We start from the raw sequence: 18857 nt of genomic DNA, 5'->3' as shown, positions 1-18857 counted from the left end.
GCCTGCATGCTTAGCTCCATTTCCTCACCACAATATGTCAACTTGTGATTTCAAATTGTAGACATGCGTATGGGTGGATAGGAGCGCCCTCTGCTGTTCAAATGTTAACAGTTCATTTTGCTATTTCTTTCTTTTAGCAAGTCTTTTGCATCCTTGCTTGTTAGGGTTTTATTTTTATTTTTTAATATAGTTTTTGATACAAACTTGATATAGCTTTAACAGTCTTGTTCTTTGTAATCAAGAACAATGTACAATTGCAATAACTGACAGTAACCACATACAACAAATCCCTATAAGCGCAGTAATGGGCATGTTGCTGAGCCTAAAATATGTCCTGGGCCTTTCCGTGTACTGAATTTTGCTGGTACAGTAATGTTATGCATGGTGCCAGCCACTTTTCTACGTATTTAAAGTTTTACTAAACTCACAACAGTAAAATCAGTCTGTATATGTAGTAAAGTATGCTTGTTATACTCACTGTGGGGTTAATCCTCTGCATTGTGCAAAAAGGCTAGTTGATCCTGCCTCTCTGATCCTCCCCTTCTTTTACTGTCCCCAATCCGTCTGCTGATCAGACAAAACCTTTTTGTAGTCGCTCTGCACATGCTCAGTTTGATGTGTATTGCTGGAGAGTTTTTTTTTTTGGGAGGGTGTATGTGATCGGCACAGGGCAAATCAGCACTGTCAAGACAGAGGGTCAGGGGTCCTGCAGCCTCATAGGACAGTGGGAGAAGAATAAAAAAGTTTAACCAGACACGAATAGAAGTTATAAGACTGCTATATACTGCTGATGAGAAAAGGTATTTTGCAGTTTATATTTACTAAAATAATTGCATTTCCATGTTTTGTGGAAAACCAGATATAGTGAATGCAGGGTCCTGGGTTTAGTAGTACTTTAACCACCTTCCGCCCCGCCATATAGACAAATGATGGTGGGCAGGATTCCCTCTCCTTCTGGGACCATGTCCAGTCTTCTTTCTTCTTCTACCTCCTCCAAAATTACATTCAGTGCACAAAGCAGGCAAACAAAAAAGTTTTTATTATGCAAAGTTTTTACAGAGCATGCAAAATAGAACCAGAGGCAAATCCGATATTAGTAAGTATACTGTCATACACTGCAAATCACTATACAGACTGCTTTCATGTCAGTCTCCTGAACAATACACATTTCTTTGTGGAATCATTCTAGGATCATAGCCTCATTTCCACCAAGTCATCGTAATAACCCTTGTTATTTGTATAACTCTGTGTGTGTATGTGTATGTGTGATATATATATATATATGTGTGTGTATGTATGTATGTATGTATGTATGTATGATATATATAATGTTATAGTGTGTGTGTGTGTGTGTGTGTGTGTGTGTGTATGTACAAATGTGCTTTACTGCCTTTTCTCACAATGCAGTTTTATGGGTCTTCTGACCCACTGAAAACCGTTCACTGCCTGTGTAGATGATATCCTATTGTATTGTACAGTTTTTGAGCTATTTGAAGATAATTGATTTCCATTCAGAGTTCCCTTTAGTGGTTTATCTACATACAGTTGCAAGAAAAAGTATGTGAACCCTTTTAGAATGATATGGATTTCTGCACAAATTGGTCATAAAATGTGATCTGATCTTCATCTAAGTCACAACAATAGACAATCACAGTCTGCTTAAACTAATAACACACAAAGAATTAAATGTTACCATGTTTTTATTGAACACACCATGTAAACATTCACAGTGCACGTGGAAAAAGTATGTGAACCCTTGGCTTTAATAACTGGTTGAACCTCCTTTGGCAGCAATAACTTCCACCAAACGTTTCCTGTAGTTGCAGATCAGACGTGCACAACGGTCAGGAGTAATTCTTGACCATTTCTCTTTACAGAACTGTTTCGGTTCAGCAATATTCTTGGGATGTCTGGTGTGAATCGCTTTCTTGAGGTCATGCCACAGCATCTCAATCGGGTTGAGGTCAGGACTCTGACTGGGCCACTCCAGAAGGCGTATTTTCTTTTGTTTAAGCCATTCTGTTGTTGATTTACTTCTATGCTTTAGGTCGTTGTCTTGTTGCAACACCCATCTTCTGTTGAGCTTCAGCTGTTGGACAGATGGCCTTAAGTTCTCCTGAAAAATGTCTTGATAAACTTGGTAATTCATTTTTCCTTTGATGATGGCAATCCGTCCAGGCCCTGACCATACTTCACAGTTGGGATGAGGTTTTGATGTTGGTGTGCTGTGCCTCTTTTTCTCCACACAGTGTTGTGTGTTTCTTCCAAACAACTCAACTTTGGTTTCATCTGTCCACAGAATATTTTGCCAGTACTGCTGTGGAACATCCAGGTGCTCTTGTGCAAACTGTAAAGTGCAGCAATGTTTTTTTGGACAGCAGTGGCTTCCTCTGTGGTATCCTCCCATGAAATCTATTCTTTAGTGTTTTACATATGATAGATTCGCTAACAGGGATGTTGGCATATGCCAGAGACTTGTGTAAGTCTTTAGCTGACACTCTAGGATTCTTCTTCACCTCATTGAGCAGTCTGCGCTGTGCTCTTGCAGTCATCTTTACAGGACGGCCACTCCTAGGGAGAGTAGCAGCAGTGCTGAACTTTCTCCATTTATAAACAATTTGTCTTACCGTGGACTGATGAACCGCAAGGCTTTTGGAGATACTTTTATAACCCTTTCCAGATTTATGCAACTCAACAATTCTGAATTGTAAGTCTTCTGAGAGCTCTTTTGTGCGAGGCATCATTCACATCAGGCAATGCTTCTCGTGAAAAGCAAACCCAGAAGTGGGGTGTGTGTGTGTGTGTGTGTTTTTTTTATTATTTTTTTAAAGGACAGGGCAGCTGTAACCAACACCTCCCATCTCATTGATTGGACTCCAGTTGGCTGACACCTCACTCTAATTGGCTCTTGGAGATGTCATTAGTCTAGGGGTTCACATACTTTTTCCACCTGCACTGTGAATGTTTACATGGTGTGTTAAAAAAAAAACATGGTAACATTTAATTTGTGTCATTAGTTTAAGCAGACTGTGATTGTCTATTGTTGTGTCTTAGATGAAGATCAGATCACATTTTATGACCAATTTGTGCAGAAATCCGTATCCTTCCAAAAGGGTTCACATACTTTTTTCATGCAACTGTATGTATGTTTAATATTTGATGCAATAAAAAAAATATGGAAAACCAATGTGAAATTCCCATTTAAAAATTAGGGCAACACATTAATAACTACTGAAAATTCAATGTACTTTCCTATCCATTACCAAGTATTTTTGTTCCCCTGTTTCTGTACTGTTTTTATATTCTGAAAATCCCAGCTCTCGCCCCTACAATGCTATGTTAACTTTAAATAGAATTTCTCTTTGGTGTAGGCTCGGCGACAGCAGGACCCCACTGTGGGTCTTGGAAGCGGGGATGATATGAAACTCCGCTAAATCCAAAGTCCTCAGCTTCCGATCTCGGCCATCTTCAGCACCAGGAGAAGAAAAGCCTGTGACAATCTCCTGACATCTGACCTGCCGGCCACCTGTCTCTACGCATGCTCCCCACACCCTCAACAAACGGTTAATGTCAGCCCGCTCTATGCAAGCTCTAAGCCACATGTGATCTGCACACAGATGGCTGTAGGGTCTTATTAACGGTTTGATGATAGGTCATGATTTTTCTACAAAATGTGTTTTTGGTAAAGATGCTTCCTGCATTGGATGATGTTGGATATGTAAAGTTGGCAAACTTTGGTTATTTTCTGGTGAATCCACATGCCATAATGAGTAATGCATTCTGTAAAATTGCATGCAAAACCATCTCCTGTAAAAGTTTGGCTTGACTCCAGTCCTTTCCATCTCCTTAAACTGTCTATTGGTTAACTATAATGGAGAGGCTGGAGCTGAACATGACTTTTATACAAAGTCAATATTTGTGTATACCTTCACATGCCTGTATCTCTAGATCTACACATCATTTTGAAATGCAGTGTTTCTAGATGGTAATCTTGGCTTACACAGGTCTTTCTCATATATGCTCATTTTGAATCATCAACAGTTTGACTTGTTTACTGTAAGGTGTCACTCCACCTTTTTTTTCCCCCCTAGCTTTTGGCACATTTTAAGGCAGGTTAGAACAATATTTGATTTTAAACTAAGCAGGCATTACATCATATTTACATTTTATTATTTTGTTGGCCATTTAATTATTTATGAGGTCCACATAAGCATCATATCTGAATTGTAGCAAATTTGAATACATTTCTTTGGGCACGGAATGTTCAAAACTGGGTATGCATTGAAAAAAAATATGATGGTTACCTTTTGCAAAACTTCTTCAGGCAAGCCACTAAATACACAGTTGAAATGCATATGCATATATACCCAAGCAGTTCCTTGGTAAGCAATTAATCTTACTTTCAGTAGTCCAGTCTCCTCATTGGACAGTGAATCCATACCTGTCCAGTGAGCAGGGGGGAGTAATACTGAACTAGGAAGGGGCAGAGTGATCTCACTGACTAGTGGATATCAGAAGAATGGCATTAAAGGATAAGTTCACCTTTGGGAACATATTCTACCCGTTCTTTGGGTAGAACATGCAACGTGGTTCCGCTCCTGCAGCCTCTGCCTGATTCCCATTCTAATTGTGACAGCGGGGATTCTGAAAATGAATGAAGTATCGACAGCCTTTGCCGCTGACTGCTTGTAGTTCTCAATTAACTACCATGGACCTTGTGAGCGCTCTAGTAGTTAATTTGCCCTGTCATTCAGTAACTGCCTGCCCGTATGGGGTATGGGCAGACAGCTACAAATGATGCACATTTCTTTTTTACTTGCAAAAAAATTTGCATTTATTTATTTTTTAGAAAAGAGAAGTGTGGTATCCTTAAAAAATAAATACCGTATAAACTCGAGTATAAGCAGAGTTTTTCAGCACTTTTTTTTTGTGCTGAAAATGCCCCCCTCAGCTTATACTCGAGTCACCTTTTTGCGCCTAATCTCCTGGACTTTGGGGACCCGGTACCGGCCAGCCGTACACATATAGGGGCTTGGCACACATATTGCCCCACTCTTCCTCTACAAGTGTGCAAAGTTTGTTGGCCCGGGGAGCACAGATTTTTCAAATTCGGGCACCCCTTCTATAGACTCCCATGTTAAATGGTTATTTCTCCGCTAAATGTGGGAACCCGGTATCGGCAGGCCATAGGTCCCCTGGACTCGAAACTTGGCACACATACAGCCCCAGTTCTCCTCTACAAGTGTGCAACGTTTGCTATCTGGGGGACCTACGGCCGGGGAGCACCGATTTTTTTTTTTTTTTTTTTTTTTTTTTTTTTTTTTTTTTTTTTTTCTCAAAGCCGGGCAGCCCTTCTATATACTTCCATGTTAAACGTAAGTCTAGTCATGGACACAAGGAGGCAAAGTGAGGCACGCAGATGGACACCCTAGGCTTATACTCAAGTCAATACGTTTCCCATTTTTTTGTGGTAAAACTAGGTGCCTCGGCTTATACTCTAGTATATACGGTATTTATACTTGTACATCACTCCAATGCTGCATCTGTCCCCTGCCGCTTCTACACAGAGAAGTGAGCAATCAAAGGCCGCTGATCGTTTAGTTCTCGGCCCCAAGTGAGCAGAGATCCAGGGTACTTGTTAGTCACTGGCTCTCCGTTCTGTCTCTCCAGTGCTTACTGGAGTGATAGGCTGTGGAGAGGGTGGGAACAGCTGTCTAAGTGATGGGATCGAGGGTCCCTCACAGATCCCTCCTCAATGTGACGAAGAGGAAAACATTTGAGTACTGTTGATAACATTATGGCAAGTAAATGTGATGATTTTTCATCTCTGCATTGACTAGTTTACAAACTTTGGGGGCATTTTAGCTGTTAATAGGGTAACAAGGAAACCTTGTAGTAAAATTAGTCTTTTATACTGGAATTCAGCCTGAACATATTACAGATCCTTTTACCTTAGTGGGTAAAAATGTAAGCATATGTTTTTTTTTAACTTTGTATTTAAACTTTTTGCCTGGAAAATTACTTTTGGTGGTTTAAGTGTTTAAGGCTTACACCATACAAAACTGATATTCTTGTTTTAGGGGATATGCTGGCAGCTTGATTAGCTTTCAGCTTTCTCATGTTTCTAAGGATCTTTTGAATTCTCAGCCCCGCCCACCTGTCATAGCAATTGTAATTGGCTCTCATTCTCTATGTAGAGATATTCTATTTATTTCATCACAGAGAAAGCATCAGGAATTTCAAACTTCTCCTGATGTGATGGGACAGAGGCAGGAACTCTGGTGTTGAGATCGTTCTGCTTGAAGTTATCAACAGCCACTGGCAATTCAGCCCAGCAACATCCTCCTATGGCTGAATCATCAGTTTTGGATGAATAAATCTTTTAATATGCCAGATGAAAAACCATGGTACTGCTGGCGTTAGGTCAATAATAATTATTTAAGAAGCACTGCAGTAGTCATAATGTGGCAGGATAATGGCATGTAAACTGGTCCTCTACAGTCTTTTTTGCTTTTTGTATCTTTCATTGTTGTAATTAATGTTTTTTTTTATGGTACTTATTAAGCATCTCGTATTGCAGGAATGACATAGTAATTAAAAAGGGTACAGGGAATGTATAATATACAGCCGTCCAACCCCAAAGTTAGACGGTGGAAAGGCTGTTATTTTGTATGTCTGTATTTCAGTTCTTTTAACGCTTTAATATGTGTACCAACAATCTATACACAAAGCAGATTACGCTTGTTGTCCTTGATACCTTGGATGTACAAATGAAAGGCTCTACACAGAATCATTCTCTATATCAAAAGACCTTTATCTACCAGTGTTGCCACATGGCAGCACTATGCCCTGTGATATCACAGAAGACAGGTGTCAGGATTAAAGTTTTAATACCCATCAAACTTTTCTACCTGCTAGTTCAGCAAAATAAGGAATCTAGCAATCTGGTTTAGCTCACAGAGCCAGTGCCACTGGCATGCATGATTAGAGTCTAGATCAATTTCATTTTACCACTCTTTGGGCAAATCATTGTTGCAAATCACCAGCCTACAATTTCTATAATTATTTCTTTATTAACAATTTTTTTGGGGGCTGCGCTGCTCAGGAGACTTCTCAAACTATGGCTCAGCTATTTATCACCTCTGCTAATCATTGACTTAAAGTGGTTGTAAATGCAGTTTTTCTTTTTTAAAGAACAAACCGGTTTATGCAATGGAATTGCACAGAGCGGCCCCAAGCCTCCTCTGCTTGGGTGCTCCAGGCTCCTACTCTCTGGCGAGTGCCCCCATAGAAAGGCGCTTTCTATGGGGGCACTCGGGTGGGCTATTGCCACAGACAACTGTACTCTGCCTTGATCCCCGCTCCATTGTCGCTGGCTTTGATTGACAGCAATAAGAGCCAATGGCTCCCGCTGCCTCTGCAAATCCTGTGAGATCAGGAAGTGAGGGGAGAGAAGATCTGCAGATGTGCACAGCACTGGATCGAATCTGAAGGCTGGGTTCACACCTATGCAAATTGGATGCAGAGGAATCCATATCCAATCGCATGACAGGAGATTGTGACCGGCTCTCTATGGAGCTGGTTCACATATCTCCATTGTGGCTGCGGAGCGGCTTGCACAGGAACACTGCGCTTCTTTGGCTCCGTTTCAGGGCCCAATTCAGGCAAAAATTTGTCCCTGAAACAGAACAGGGAAGCACTGGACCAATGCTGTGAGACGCATCTGTCAGGTGTGAACCCAGCCTAAAGGATAAGTTCACCTTTGGGAACATGTTACATTTTCCACACGTTTTTAAGGTAGAACAGGTAACATGTTCCCAATGCTGCATTGCTGCAACTTATCCTTTAATGCAAAGAATGCATTAAGCTTAGAAATGTTTAGGCTTTATAACCACTTTAAGGCAAGCTTTGTAAGTGAAAGCTAACATCTAACTAGTCTTGTCCATGCCACGAGCCTGTGACTGGACAGTGAATGAGAAGCAGCAGACTGGACCTCTCCTGTCTGCTTATTCGTTGTTTGGCACGTGAGCAACGCTGCATAACTGATCTGCACCTCGTGATGCTTCTCCCAGTCGGAGCTCAGCTGTACAGAGATTGGGAGAGGTTGGTGCCAAATCAAATTCAGGTTATTTTTTTACTTGCTACTATTGAAAATACACTTAATTACTTTGTGAACCTATAAATGCATACATTTTTGTTTTGTTTGGAGTGCAGCTTTAACTGAGACTGCTGTAGTAAATAACATTAATCCCTTGTCACAAAGCCTGGAAAGTCATGGGCGAGTGGCAACTGTGAGATTTGCAGCGACACAATTCAGAAGCAGTATATAAAAAGCCCTCAAAGAAAATGTAAACGCAACATTAAAAATTAAAGGCTATTTGGGGTTTTATGTTCCTTCGCTGATCCCTAAATAGCAGATTTCTAGTCTCACAAACGGTGTACAGTAGTGGCTGTGATTAGAGCAGGAGCCCATTTGTCTGCAAATACATCCAAGGTAAGTGACAGCAAAATATAACAAACCAGATCACACAACGTTCTTTTTGGTCTGAATTATGCATTATATTTAAAACTAAAATCTGGGAATTCTGGGGGATATCCGGGATTGGTCAAAAAAAAGTATTTTTGCACTTGGTATGATGATTTGCAAATATATTCATTTTTCTGCTGCCTGTGGGTGGAAAGCCATCAAAGCTGAAAAAAAAAAATATTAAAAGCCAGCAGCTACAAATACTGCAGCTGATGACTTTTAATATTAGGACACTTACCTGTCCTGGAGTCCAGCGCCGTCCACAGCGATCGCTCGTCACTCTGCTGCCCCCCGCCATCCTCGGTGAGGGAACCAGGAAGTGAAGTGCTCCGGCTTCACTGCCCAGTTCCCTACAGCGCATGCGTGAGTCGCGCTACGCCTGCCGATTGGCTCCCGCTGTGTACTGGTAGCCGAGTGTTCCCAGAACACAACGGGGGGAGGGGGGGGGGGGTGACGTCATGCCCGCAGTCGGCCCGAGACTGTGTGGCCAGAAGTGGGTGCAAACACCTGTCTTTAGCCAGGTATCTGCACCCCCCCTCCCCCTGAAAGGTGTCAAATGTGACAACGGAGGGGGGAGGGTTCCGATCAGCGGGAGTTCCACTTTAGGGTGGAGCTCCGCTTTAAAATGCTGCTGTTTTCTAACAGATCTCCTTGTGATCTAGGGATGTGAGCAGGGCACTTGAAAGTATAATTGAGATATATATATGCAGGGTACAGCAAAAGCTTCACTTAACTGCTGCAATCCCCAGCTACAGCTACTCTCCTTCTCTTAAAGTGGATGTAAACTCACATACACCCAGTAAAGTGAATAACCTCAGATGATGCACAGAGATGAAACCAATCCCCCTACTTAAGTTTTTCTTCTCTTCTGTATATCTGTTCAAATGTGCAGAATTGTCAGATAAAATCCTTCTTCATTTGTCAGCATCATAGAGGAGGGTGTGAAGGAAAAGGGCACAACCCCTTCCAAGATGGTACAGAAATGAAGGAAAGATACAGAGCTGTCCTCAATAGACAAGCTGTGTGCTGCGTTTTCACCCCCATCACAAATTAATCTTGTCAAGAAAACTTCTCAGAAGTGACTCATTGGCCCTCTTGTGACTCGCCAAACCCCCCCCCCCCCCCCCCATGCAAACTTTTATGAGAGAGAGCTGTGCATGATGGCATAAGCCTAGGCCAATAACTAGAAACAAGAAGTGGGCTGTATAAGTTATTTACTGGCAGAAAAAAAAATGTTTTACTATCCAAAGTTATAACGACAAGGGCAGAAGATTTAATAGATGGAAAGTTGAAAAAATGACTGACGGTCTGCTTTAAGAGAAGGTGAGTAGCTGCAGCTAGGGAGTGCAGCAGTTAAGTGATCCTATTGCTGTATCCTGCATTGACAAAGCACAGGTTTGCTTTGAGTGAGATTGCAGCTTGATTACCCAGAACCTTGGAGCATGTGACTGTTTCCTTCTCTCACACAATGGTGTTAGGTCCTGTTCACACCTGAGCGATTTTCAGCTTGTAGCTCAAACGCCCAACAAACCAAATCCCATTCATTTCAATGGCCCCTGTTTACATCTGAGCATTCTGTCGCCTGAAGCAAAATGCCTGTCACTCAACGTACATGAGCTTTTTTTTGGGCAGATTGCAAGTGTTTCTGGCCCCATAGACTTTTGTGGAAATGCCTGAAAACACATGACCTGAGCGTTTTATTGGCTAAACAAAAAACGCCTAAAGCTGTAAAACTCTTGTTAGGCCCCTTTTCACACATGCAGACCGTATTGCCGCTTTTTTATCCATCCGTTCATTCGCTGACACCTGATTTGAGTTGTCTGACGAGTTGCCCCAGTGTGAACCGGCTCTAAGTGGTTAAAGAGGCTGGTTCACATATGTGCGACGCATTCACACTGCGCATTGCCCAAAATTGCATATATATTCATCTATGGCCAGCTTTAGGCATTTGGCCAGTCATTTTTCTTGGCAGTTTTAGGGATGAAAAAGTGACATGCATTGATCCCTATGAGATCGCGGGTGTCAGCGGATGAACATCCGCTGACACCCGATCTCATCCGGGTCCGCAATCCTCCGATTTTGCAGACGGAGGAAATGCCTCTTTTTCCATCCGTCATCGGATTGGGTGAACACGGACAGACGGTCCATGTTCATCCGATCCCCCCCCATAGGGTAGAGCGGAGATCTGACAGGGCGGTCCCTGCACAGTGTGCGGGGACCGCCTGGGGATCAGCGGAGCGTTCCGCGCTGAGCAAGCTGAGGTTCACAGGGCGGATCATGACAGATTCGTCCCATGTGAAAGAGCCCTTAGGCTCCATTCACACTTGCAGCCCATTCTTTTCAACATCACCCACTCAAACCAATGTAACTTGGTGAATTTTGATGCGTCTTTGATCCAGAGAGTTTAAAGTCGCATCAAAGTCACACTAGAAATTGTACAACTCTGAAGTCGCACTAGTGTGAATAGAACCTTATTGGCGGCTAGGTTTCTTTAGAGCCAGCGCCCTCTTGTTATACAGCTTCACCTGGCCCCTTTGTGATCCCAGTACTGTTGAACTGGAGATGGTAAGGAGAGCAATGGTGGATGAATCGGATCTTTACTGTGCTAATTGAATTTGAAAGCGCTCGGCACTGAAAAGTTCACAGCCTTAGTAGCTGTCCATGATCTGAGGGGATAAAGGGGGAAGAGACATCAGGGGTCTACCAAAATTGTAAAATCTCCATTAAGAGTGCAAGGGGGCTTGTGCTGGTAATTTGGTAAAATAACATTTTAAAAGTGTATTTCCATTTCTGTGTGATTGCATTACACTTTTAAATAATCTAGAAAAATATCTGGAGAAATTGCTGCAGTTCCAATACTAGTAAATTTAAGCCCTTGATTCTCTACTACAGTGATGGCGAACCTTGGCACCCCAGATGTTTTGGAACTACATTTCCCATGATGCTTATGCACTTTGCAATGTAGTTGAGCATCATGGGAAATGTAGTTCCAAAACATCTGGGGTGCCAAGGGTCACCATCACTGCCCTACTTCAGCATTGTCACAATGATCCGCTTTGATGTAGAACTGGTCCCTAGGACAATATAGTACCAGTTGTACTGTGTGGTTTAGGTAGAGTTAAAAATGAATGTCGAGTATTTTTGCAAATCATCTTCTTTTCAACTGGAGTGTTTCATTTAAAGAAAACATGGGTGGGAATGTCCTTAATTTTTCTATCTGCTCATTTTGAAGGCAGCTCTTTTTAATTTTATTTTTTAAACACATTAGTTTTGTACCTTTTTTACGTGTGCCACATTTTTTTTTTTTTTTTTATGTGCTCTATCGGTGTAACATTTCTTTGCATTTAGGAATTAAAACATTAAATAGTTAAAACGACTCCTTATGCTCAGAAACTGGGTGCCTGATACAATCGTCCTAAAAAATACTGTTGATTTATCCTCTTATTTTAAATAAAAGGTTTCACTGTCTTTTTGCTATCCTCTCTAGGTCACCCAGCACCTGAACGGTTAATTGCTTTAAGTCATGTGTGCTTGTATGTTGTCATGGTGAATACTGTATGACTTGGAAATGTATGTTACAGGATTGGTTTTAATAAACACCCAATCTTATCAACAGTTATTGTGCTTTATGTGAGTACGAGTATCTTTTGTCTCACCACTTCACATTTAATTGAAGTAAATCTGTATGTAACTGACTGTATTAATATGCTGACAATACGCACAACAAATCTAGCCCTGTCGGCAACAGATTGAAAACAAAAGTTGATTCTTCCATCAACTGATGGGTGACAAATTGATGGCCAAAAGACACGTACATCTAGTTTCTAGTTTCGTTTTTGCATGTTGTTTCCTGCTTCTCTGCTGTACAGAGCCAATACAGGGCAGTGATGGTTTGGAAAACGAAACTGATTGGTGTTGAGGGGTTTTAGACACACAGTAATCACACATCATTGATTAGTGACCACAGAGAGAAAGCTCCCAGTACTGTGGTTATCAGGAAACAGACAACCAGGAAGTGTGGAGATCAAAGAAGAATTACAGCAACTTGAGAGCAAAAACGAACAATGAGGACATGAAAACAGCACTGTATTAATGTAAAGGAAGCTATTAAGATAAAGAAAAAAAATTCCTTTACAAAACCTTTAAGGCCCGTACACACGGTCTGATTTTTTGCCAACAAACTTTAAAATGAGCAAGTTTGCCAAAAAATCTGACCGTGTGTACGCTCCATCGGACAAAATTTTTCGGTTTTCATCTGACAAAAGTTCACTCTGTAAACGGACAAATTTTTCGGCAACAAAAGTCCGATGGTGTCTAGTCTGACCGTGTGTACAGCAAGCGATCAGACTTTTGTACAAAGTACAAATACGCATGCCCAGAACCAATGTTAAAATCGACCAACAATAGCAGAAGTTGACCAAAGGGTGGCGGTAAAGAGCAGAAAAGCCACGTGATGTTGGGAAAGTTTTAGGAAAAGTCCTGCCGTGTGTATGCTATGGGTGTGCCCGGCCAACTCCCTTCGGACAAAAATCCACGGAAAAGTTTCTTTGAAGTCCGATGGTGTGTACGAGGCTTTAGGCTATTTTTCTTCTGTTTTCACCTGGCCATTAACACAACTCTTCTATTAGTGTGCCTCCACTCTGAATGAAGGAACACAGGGGGCACCTTTTGGACAGCAACATTGTTAATCTGAGGGAAGGGGAGTGTTAGTTTATTTACATCTGCTAGTACATGTAACAAATAGCAGCAAAACTCCAACTAATAAAGTACTTTATAAGCAATTACAGCAATCAGTGTTTTACATAAATAAATAAAAAAATTATCATTATAAGCACCCCTGTCAGTGGTAATTGGTTTGTCCAATCCCTATAACTGATACATCTACAAGAGACCTTGCTCTTCTGAAAAACAACAGAATTACTGGCTGAATCTCCATATGAAAATAGACCAAAGAAAGTATAAAAAAAACGAATGCAGCCATCATCTCTAAGACTTGGTAGCTGCAATATAATAAATGTTTGCTTTTGGGTTTAATACCGCGTTAGGGTATGAATTTTATCCTTTTATATTTTTATCATATTGGTGAGGAGGAATGGGGTAGGGGGTGGAATTGGAAGCTGTTCTGGTTCTGAAAGTACCGGTTCCCTGGCTCGTACCATTGCCCGATGGCTTGGATATTTTATTCCTATTACAAGTACAAATTAGGAGTTTTCATGTCACTGTGTAAAGATACTGAATCCAGAAACATCTTAAATGTATTCATCTCTGTGTTACGGCAACCCAGAATCATGAATCTAGCCTTATGTGTACAGGGAACGTTCTGTATCTGGCGTTACCGAAACACAGTCATTTAACATTTTAACTTTATATAAAATATAAACTATATTTATTTTATTTACTCTTGTAATAATGAATACATCTGATATAAAATAGTAAAAAGAAAATAAGAAACTGGTAATAAAACCAATGAATACATATAGCTAGATACAGTGTGTGATCTCTTCAGTGGATGGTCATTGGTCAGCATCTGTCGCTGTCTAGTGACTTTTGTCTTACCATGCATAAATCAAGGCATGGCAAATAAAAGGAATGAATACAAAATATAACTGAAAGGAGCGGAATAGAGAAGGTGAGAGGAGAAAAAGTGAGACAGAGAAGGGAAGAGAAAGAGATAAGGGAAGAGAGAAGTGAAGAGAGAGAAGGGAAGAAAAGGAGATAAGGGAAGAGAGAGAAGGGAAGATAAATAAAGAGAAGGGAAGAGAAAAAGAGGGGGATAAAAGGGAAATGAAAAGGATATAAAAGGGAAGAGAGAGAAGGGTTGGGAGAGACAGAGAGAAAGAGATAAGGGGTGTGAGTGAAAGAAGGGAAGAGAGAGAGAAGGGTTGAGAGAGAACGAAAAAAAAAGAAAGAAGGGTTGAGAAAAGAAGATAGAAGGGAAGAGAAAGAAAGAGAGAAGGGTTGAGAGAGAAGGGAATAGTAAGAAAGTAAGAAGGGTTGAGAGAGACAGAGAGAAGGGAAGAAAGAGAGAAGGGTTGACAAAGAGAAGGGAAGAGTAAGAAAGTGAGAAGGGTTGAGAGAGACAGAGAGAAGGGAAGAAAGAGAGAAGGGATGACAAAGAGAAGGGAAGAGAAAGAAAGAGAGAAGGGTTGAGAGAGAACGGAAGAGTAAGAAAGTGAGAAGGGTTGAGAGAGAAGGGAAGAGAAGAAAGAGACGGGTGAGAGAAAGAAGAGAAGAGAGAGCAAAGGGAAGATAAAAAAAAAGAAGGGAAGAGAAAGAAAGAGAGAAGGGTTGAGAGAGACAGAGAGAAGGGAAGAGTAAGAAAGTGAGAAGGGTTGAGAGAGAGAAGGGAAGAGAAAGAAGAGAGAGAAGGGAAGATAAAAAAGGGAAGAGAAAGAAAGAGAGAAGGGTTGAGAGAGACAGAGAGAACGGAAGAGAGAGAGAAGGGAAGAGTAAGAAAGTGAGAAGGGTTGAGAGAGAGAAGGGAAGAGAGAGAAGGGAGAGAAGGGAAGATACAAAAAGGGAAGGGAAAGAAATAGAGAAGGGTTTAGAGAGACAGAGAGGAGGGTTGAGAGAGAGAAGGGAAGAAAGAAAGAAGGGTTGAGAGAGAAAAGAGAAGAAAAAGAAAGAGAGAAGGGTGTGAGAGAGAGAGAAGGGAAGAGAAAGAAAGAGAGAATGGAAGAGAAAGAAAGAGAGAAGGGTTGAGAGAGACAGAGAGAAGGGGAGATAGAGAGAGAGAGAGGAAGAGGTGTGAGAGAGAGAAGGGAAAAGAAAGAGAGAAGGGTTGAGAGAACAAAAGGAAGAGGGAGAAAACAAGACAGCAGGACAGGAAAAGAGAAAAGAAAAGAGGAAGGGAAAAGAAGGGGTAAGGAGGGAGGGAGAGAAATGGGAAGAGTAAGCAGAAAAAAAAGAATAGCAAAAGAATAGGGTAGAGAGGAAGAGTGAAGAAAAGAGAAAGAAAGTGAGAAAAGAAGAGAGAAATTAACAAATGGAAAAATAAAGAGAGAGAGAACTAAAAAAAATAAATAGGGGAGCAGAAAGCAAGAGAGAAAGGAAAAGAGAAATGTCAAGAAAGTGAGAAAGGAAAAGAGAAAGAAACAGAGAAACAAATGAGGGAAAAGAGAAATGGAAATGACAAGATTGGGAAAGGAAGAGAGTGAAACAAAGAGAGAATAAGGGAGGGAGAAAGAGAAGAGACAATGAAACAGAGACATTGGAATGACAGGAGAGAGAGAGAGAAAGACAATGGAAAAGAGATGAAAAGAGAGAAAAGAAGGGTAAAAAGGAAAAGAGAGTGAGAAAATAAGAGAAACAGACGGTGAGAATAAAAAGAAAGAGAGAAAGAAAGGAGGAGGAAAAGAGAAGGAATGACAAGAGAGAGAAAGGAAGAGAAAAGGAAACGGAGAAACAAAGGAAGAGAAAGAGAAATAATGACAGGAGTGGGAAAGGAAGAGAGCGAAACAAGAAGAAAATGAAGAAAGAGAGAAAGGAAGAGAGGGGGGAATTGGAATGAAGAAATAAAACAAAAGAGAAATGAACAGAGAGAAAGGGAAACGAGAGAGAGGAAGACAGCAATAAAGAAGGAAGGAAGGGACGGATGGAAGGTAAGAAAGGAAGAGAGAAAGAAAGAGAGAAAGAAAATAAAAAAGGAGAGAGAGAAGGAGTGAAAAGAGAGAGAGGAGAAGGAGTGAAGAGAAGAGGGGAGAGGAGAAGTCATACACGGGGTTCTGCAGCTGGAATGAGAAGTGATGAGAGAGGGGGGGAGGGGGGATTGCGCGGTGACACTGTTGCGGTTCTGTACACACAGAGCCCCCTCCCCCTCTCCATTCCTGATCCCCGTGTCACTGTCGCCCCCTCCAGCTCCTCCCACTCTGGGCGGGTCCAAGTGTCACTTTACGGCCCATCTCCTCAGAACCGGAAGTTTTTCAGCAGCGAGCAGGAGAAGAAGGTAAACAGAGGTGAGAGGTGTCTATTGTACGGTGTGGGTTCCCCGCTCCGTGCTGTGTGTACCCGGGGTGGGTTTTCTCCTCACAGGACATGACAGCTGTGTACAACACAGGAGATTATTCTACACAGGCGACCTGCTGTGGAACTACAAGTCTCAGCAGTGTGTGTGGGGGGATGGTGGGGCTCCCTGTATTGTAGGCTGTGCCTCTATGGTGTGGCCTGTAGGGGGGGCTCCATGGAGCAGTATTGTGCTGTATACAATGTCTCTGACAGCTGATATTATTACTGTGTGCTGAGACATAGCTGTGTATAGGGGGAGGGGAGTGTGGCTGAGGTGCTACTACAAGTCCCAGCATTGGACCATTGCACATTCATCTCAGACCACCAACTACAGTGATTGGGCACGGGGGGGAGGGGGGTACACGTCACCTGAGTTCTGTTTCCTGCCCCTTGTCATGAGATCGGGGCAATTGAATGGACTCAGTGGGGTGGATTAACCACTTCCATACCAGGCACTTACGCATCTTCCCGCCCAAGCCAATTTTCAGCTTTCAGCACTGTCGCACTTTGAATGGCAATTGCGCGGTCATGCTACACTGCACCCAAACAAAATTGGCGTCCTTTTCCCCCACAAATAGAGCTTTCTTTTGGTGGTATTTGATCACCTCTGCGATAAAGACTGAACATTTTGGGAAAAAAATATGTTTTTATTTTTTTCTGTTAATTTTTTTGTAAATAAGTACGTTTTCTCTTTCAATTACGGGCACTGATATGGCGGCACTGATGAGATGGCACTGATGGACATCGATGAGGTAGTACTGACGGGCACAGATGAGGTGGCACTGATTGGCGGCGCTGGTATGCGGCACTGCTGGGCACACATAGGCGGCACTGCTGGGCACACATAGGCGGCACTGCTGGGCACTCATGGGCGGCACTGCTGGGCACTCATGGGTGGCACTGCTGGGCACTCATGGGCGGCACAGATGGGCGGCACTTATGGGTGGCACTGATGGATACTTATGTGTGGCACAGATGGGCACTGGGCATGGATGGGCACTGTGGGGTGCCACTGATGGACACTGTGGGGTGGCACTGATGGACACTGTGGGGCGGCACTGATTTACCCATGTTGCCAATCAGTGCCCATTTGTGGGCACTGATTGGCATCTTTTTTTTTTTTTTAATGCTTTTTTTTTTTTTTTGCCCTTCCCTGGTGGTCCAGTGTGGCGATCCGAGGGGGGGCTGCGCTGATAAACAATCGGCGCGAACCCCCCCTGTCAGGAGAGCTGCCGATCGGGTCTCCTCTACTCGCGTCTGTCAGACGCGAGTGAGGAAGAGCCATCAACGGCTCTTCCTGTTTACATCGTGATCAGCCGTGATTGGACACGGCTGATCACGTGGTAAAGAGTCTCCGCGAGAGATTCTTTACCGAGATCGGTGTTGCGCGGTGTCAGACTGACACCCTGCAACAACGATCGCCGCGATGCGCGCCCCCGGGGGCGGGCAGCGGCTCAGAATCCTGAGGACGTTATATGACGTCCAGTCAGGATTCTACAACCACTTTGCCGACGTCAATTTGTCATTGGCGGGCGGCAAGTGGTTAACTAAAGTTGGAGAGTGCAAAATCTGGTACAGCTATACATGGTAGCCAATCAGCTTCTAACTTCAGCTTGGACAATAAAACCTGAAAGCTGATTGGCTTTAATGCACAGCTGCACCAGATTTTGCACTCTCCAGTTTTAGTAAGGCCGCTTTCACACTGCGCAGCGCTGGGACGTTGGCGGTAAATTCGCGCTCTACTGCCATTTTTGTGGTGCTATTCGGCCACTAGTGGGGGACGCTTTTAACCCCCGCTAGTGGCTGAAAAAGGGTTAAAACCGCCCTGCAAAACGACTGGAAAGAGCCTCTGCTTTCACTCCAATGTGCGCTGGCAGGATGGTAAAATCCTGCTAGCTGCATCTTTGAGGCGCTGTATACAACGCTCCTAAAGCTCCCTGCCCAATGGGAAGGGGCACTTTAGAATCGGTGTATACAGCGCCTCAAATATGCGGCAAGCAGGACTTTTTTTTACCATCCTGCCAGCGCACATTGGAGTGAAAAGAGAGGCTCTTAAAAGGCGCTATTTTTAGCACTATAGCGCCTGCAAAACGCCTCAGTGTGAAAGCAGCCTCTGCCGCGCTCTGTGATGCATTGTAGTGTTTCTCACTGCGGCCTGTTCCATTGTGGCCCATTGGAAATAATGGATCCCAGTTTGCTGAGATGTTTTTTTCACCTTAAAAAACTTTTACCTTTACAACCCCTTTAACCACTTAAGACCCGGACCAATATGCAGGTTAATGACCTTGCCCCTTTTTGCGATTCGGCACTGCGTCGCTTTAACTGA

General features: G+C 42.7%; 2 protein-coding genes across 6 annotated transcripts in view; both read left to right on the top strand.

Annotated features, from left to right (window-relative positions):
* CBFB (core-binding factor subunit beta) overlaps positions 1–4822 on the top strand; it is a 32078-nt gene extending 27256 nt beyond the window's left edge. For 2 of the 4 annotated variants that reach the window (XM_040329139.1, XM_040329140.1), the window contains exon 6: positions 3372–4822. In XM_040329139.1, the coding sequence (XP_040185073.1) occupies positions 3372–3434 (63 nt within the window). In that variant the 3' untranslated portion in view covers positions 3435–4822. Of the gene's footprint in view, positions 1–3353 lie in introns of all 4 variants that reach the window. The other 2 variants (XM_040329142.1, XM_040329141.1) reach the window with 2 other exon arrangements.
* Positions 4823–16392: 11570 nt separating this feature from the next.
* Positions 16393–18857, top strand: part of PHAF1 (phagosome assembly factor 1) — a 76212-nt gene continuing 73747 nt past the window's right edge. Inside the window, exon 1 of one of the 2 annotated variants that reach the window (XM_040329137.1) lies at positions 16393–16482. The gene's annotated coding sequence lies outside the window, so the exon portion shown is untranslated. The remainder of the gene's footprint in view (positions 16483–18857) is intronic. The other variant, XM_040329138.1, reaches the window with a different exon arrangement.

The sequence above is a fragment of the Rana temporaria genome, chromosome 11, assembly GCF_905171775.1.
Source record: "Rana temporaria chromosome 11, aRanTem1.1, whole genome shotgun sequence".
NCBI classification, from domain to species: domain Eukaryota; kingdom Metazoa; phylum Chordata; class Amphibia; order Anura; family Ranidae; genus Rana; species Rana temporaria.
The sequence above is the reverse complement of the archived record's forward strand: the minus strand, read 5'-3'. Positions and strand labels throughout refer to the sequence as shown.